This window comes from Limulus polyphemus, unplaced genomic scaffold (assembly GCF_000517525.1).
Source record: "Limulus polyphemus unplaced genomic scaffold, Limulus_polyphemus-2.1.2 Scaffold6010, whole genome shotgun sequence".
Taxonomy (NCBI): Eukaryota; Metazoa; Arthropoda; class Merostomata; order Xiphosura; family Limulidae; genus Limulus; species Limulus polyphemus.
In genome coordinates, this window is record NW_013671620.1 from 42,909 (window position 1) to 47,350 (window position 4,442).

A 4,442-nucleotide genomic window follows, 5' to 3' on the forward strand; every position below is an offset into this window, starting at 1 on the left:
CACCTCGGATTCAGGCATAGCTGTAACTGGTTTAAACGGTCCTATCAGATACATCTAGGATTCAGGCATAGTTGTAACTGGTTTAAACGGTCCTATCAGATACCCCTAGGATTCAGGCATAGCTGTAACTGGTTTAAACGGTCCTATCAGATACATCTAGGATCCAGGCATAGTTGTAACTGGTTTAAACTGTTCTATCAGATACCCCTAGGATTCAGGCATAGCTGTAACTGGTTTAAACGGTCCTATCAGATACATCTAGGATTCAGGCATAGTTGTAACTGGTTTAAACGGTCCTATCAGATACCTCTAGGATCCAGGCATAGCTGTAACTGGTTTAAACTGTTCTATCAGATACCCCTAGGATTCAGGCATAGCTGTAACTGGTTTAAACGGTCCTATCAGATGCCCCTAGGATTCAGGCATAATTGTAACTGGTTTAAACGGTCCTATCAGATACCCCTAGGATCCAGGCATAGTTGTAACTGGTTTAAACGGTTTTATCAGATACCTTTAGAATCCAGGCATAGTTTTAACTGGTTTAAACGGTTTTATCAGATGCTCCTTTAGGATTCAGGCATAGTTGTAACTAGTTTAAACGGTCCTATCAAATACCCCTAAGATTCAGGAATAGTCGTAACTGGTCATAATCGCGAGCTCCTAACTAGAGAGAAGTCAGCTAACCAGCAGCATCCGCCACCATAATTGCTTGTCCGGGTCTTTTAAACGAAAATGAGATTGACTGCTACTTTTATAACACGCCAACAGCTGAAAGTACGGAGTGTAATCAATGGCATCGCCCTCATAGAAGTGTCCCCCCTCCCTCCATAATATTGCCCTTTTAACAATATTTTCTCCTAACGCTCTATACAAAATATTGATGGTTAAAGAAAGCTTATTAGATATTAAATACATTAAATCTATGAATCGCTCTACTGTTTACTACATTTTGAGAGTTAATATGAGTAAACGATTCTACGATTTTAGTAAATGTTTAATCTTATCTTATCAGTTCTTTTACTTATTCATTATTATTGTTCATATGTCTCAGAATGGTGTTAACAAAAATAGTTAGCATGTTTGAAGATCAGGGAGATAAACTTCTACACTGACTCGAAGAAATAACCTAAAAATCAAACCACTTTTCAGGTCATGCAACTTCTACACTGACTCGAAGAAATAACCTAAAATCAAACCACTTTTCAGGTCATGCAACTTCTACACTGACTCGAAGAAATAACCTAAAATCAAACCACTTTTCAGGTCATGCAACTTTTACACTGACTCGAAGAAGTAACCTAAAAATTAAACCACTTTTCAGGTCATGCAACTTTTACACTGACTCGAAGAAATAACCTAAAAATCAAACCACTTTTCAGGTCATGCAACTTCTACACTGACTCGAAGAAATAACCTAAAAATCAAACCACTTTTCAGGTCATGCCGATATCCTGGAATATTTGATTGACCGTTTTAGAAACAGCCTAATCATCGACCAACGTAATATGTGTGGAATGACAGCACTTATGAAAGCCGCTCTTCAAGGACGAATTCGTTGTGTTAACTTGCTTCTTGAGTCAGGTAAGCTTTTGTCTTATCTATTAACACTGTGTATTTTATAACGGTACTTAACTTATTTAAATGTTACAGTCAGAACTCCTTACTCACACATTTTCTTTGTTGTTGTTGTATTTTCGAATATTTTTTTATCTTTATTATAGCCCCAACGAACACGGGTCCGAAGAAAAGATTATTGATTAATCACAGTGAAAATTCCGTAAGATCTCAGATTTTGACTTTCAAAACCCACCAAAGCTTCAACGTTTCGCTTGGCGAATATTCTTCCGTCTATTTTTTAATCATCATCAGTGAGATATTTTAGTTAACGGGGTTTCATTGAAAAGGATGACATACCGTCGCCATCTTGTAGTATGACGTAGATGTTAATAAGACAACCTCAAAACATTTCCGCTTCTAAGTAGAGTCACGACTGGGTGACTGCTTTTGGAATATAGTCCTAAATCTAAGACTCTGATTAGTGTTAAAAACGACAATAAGAGCTAGCAGCGACACCATATGAATAGCGCGTGCCTCGCTCTTTGAAATACATGTAGTACATAGCAGTATTGATATTCTGTAGTATCGATACGATAGGAGTGGCTAAACCTTACAGTTCTTTCTTGTTCTTCCATCGATTGTGACGTATGTGGATTCCCTGCTTGTAGAATACTGCTCTGCTCTGCAGTACAGTTTCTATTCTGAGATCAGTACTTCCTATCTTCTGTATATAGTAGAATAAAAAGAATCACGAGAAACACAAAAACTCTCATTCAACGAGACACTAACTCTGGTTTATACCTTTAGCCCAATAAAAATCTGCTGTTTTAACTGTTTTTTAAGAGCGTGTGTCAATATTTGGAATGAGAAGAAAACAAATGACGTAGGCAGGGGAAAATGTTAGTTTCAGGAACTATATTTCAGTCAATCTAACAATACCTCCTCCAATGTTATCACGAATTTGTTGACATTACTATACAGCGGGTTGTTTCGGTGCCGTCTCATAAATCGTTATCATGCAAGGAGTTTGGAAAATATGTTCGATAAAAAAAAAAAGATAAAACGTGATTAATGAACGAAAATTCCCCTGGTCCAATTTCCGAAAGCACTCTAGCTATGACATTTCTTCATGTATAATGAAACGTTCCCTTAAAAAGGGTTAGAAACAGTTGAGAGAATTTGAAAGTTTAGATGTCAAATGTTAAGGACGTTTGAAGATACGATTTTCTTATTATGATATTGCTGTTTAAAATATTTTTGTTTGTTGCCATAGAAACTTACAAACCAAATTTATATCTGAATGTTGGTAAAAGATGCCCGGATGAGGCCCATTCTATTTGGCATACAAATTACAAGCCCAATTTATATATGAATGTTGGTAAAAAATGCCCGGATGAGGCCCATTTTATTTGGCATAGAAACCTACAAACCCAATTTATGTATGAATGTTGGTAAAAGATGCCCGGATGAGGCCCATTGGCTAGCGTGCTCCGGAGATAAAGGCCCAAGGTTTCAGCTTGAAGTGTGGAGCGTTAAAATTGTGAGAGTCAGTCTCGCTATTCGGTTAAGGGCCCGGCATGGCCACGTGGTTAGGGCGCTAAACTCGTAATCTGCGGGTCGCGGGTTCGAATCCCTGTCCTCTCACCAAACATTCTCCCCCTTTCAGCCGTGGGGGCGTTATAATGTGACGGCCAATCCCACTATTCGTTGGTAAAAGAGTAGCCCAAGAGTTGACGGTGGATAATAATGACTAGCTGCCTTCCCTCTAGTTTTACACTGCTAAATTAGGGACGGCTAGCGCAGATAGCCCGCGTGTAGCTTTGTTTGCACGAAATTCAAACAAACAAACTATCCGGTTAAGAGTAGTCACAAACCAACCCAAACCTAAACAAACATGTATATGTAATTGTTGTTGTTGTTGTTGTTATTACAGGAGCAAATCCTCACTTAAGGGATCCAGCTAGGAAGTTATCCTCATTGGAATGGGCTAAACTCTGTGGTCGAGAAGCATGTGCGGAAAGCATCGTAAAGTTCACGAAGACTAATTCTAAAAATAAATTTTCTTCCCTTCAGCGAAAACAGCCTAGTTTACGGAGAAAGTGGCCTAGTGATCCCGATCTTCGACATGCATCCTTTCTAAACACTGTGCTAAGCGTTGAAGCAGACAGCGGCAATTGGTTCAAACAAAAACTAAGAAACCCTTTCAGGTACGGTGAAAACAGAGCGCGCCGAAATTCCGATTTCAGTGTTTTTAACAACATAACAGCCTCAGCAATGTTGTGCGCATCGTCGGCTATTCTCCAGAATTCTGAATCAGAATTACTCAGTAAAAAGAACAAATCCAGAAGAGCTAGTGGAAAGCGAAAAATTTTCATTCCAAAGGTCGAAGTTGCTCAAGACAGCGTTTGCCCACCAACCACTGACTTTTTTCCAACTGGTACAGCACCTTGTTTTAAAAACACATCACCGCCACTACATGTGCCACCACCTGTTCTAATTTCCAGAAAAAGTAGTATTTTCGTGGTTTCGGAGGTGCTCATATTCACATGTAAGGCTTGTTTGTTTGTTGAATTTCGTGCAAAGCTATTCGAGGGGCATTTGCGCTAATTTTTCCTAATTTAGAAGCGATAGACTAGAGAAAGTAGGTAGACTTGGGCTACTTTTTACCAACAAATAATGGGATTGCCTGCCACTTTATAATGTCCTCACAGCTGAGAGGACGAGCACGTTCGATGATGTTATGGCACTGCACGTATGTATATATTTATGTGACGTCAAATGATACATCGAGGCCTGTTTTGAAATCCACTTTTAAACATTCTTTTCTAAGTAAAACGCATATTTGCTATAAATGTTTTGTAAAAGTTCAAATTTGACAACTTTTC

At 38.7% G+C, this 4,442-nt stretch overlaps 1 protein-coding gene across 1 annotated transcript; it reads left to right on the forward strand.

The window, feature by feature from the left end:
• Positions 1 to 1,084: 1,084 nt before the first annotated feature.
• Positions 1,085 to 4,066, forward strand: LOC106473256 (the record flags this gene model as incomplete). The annotated part of the gene is made up of 2 exons (XM_013933942.2): positions 1,085 to 1,581; positions 3,491 to 4,066. Coding segments are annotated over exons 1-2 (652 nt in total), but the record flags the coding sequence as incomplete, so codon positions are not given.
• Positions 4,067 to 4,442: the final 376 nt, after the last annotated feature.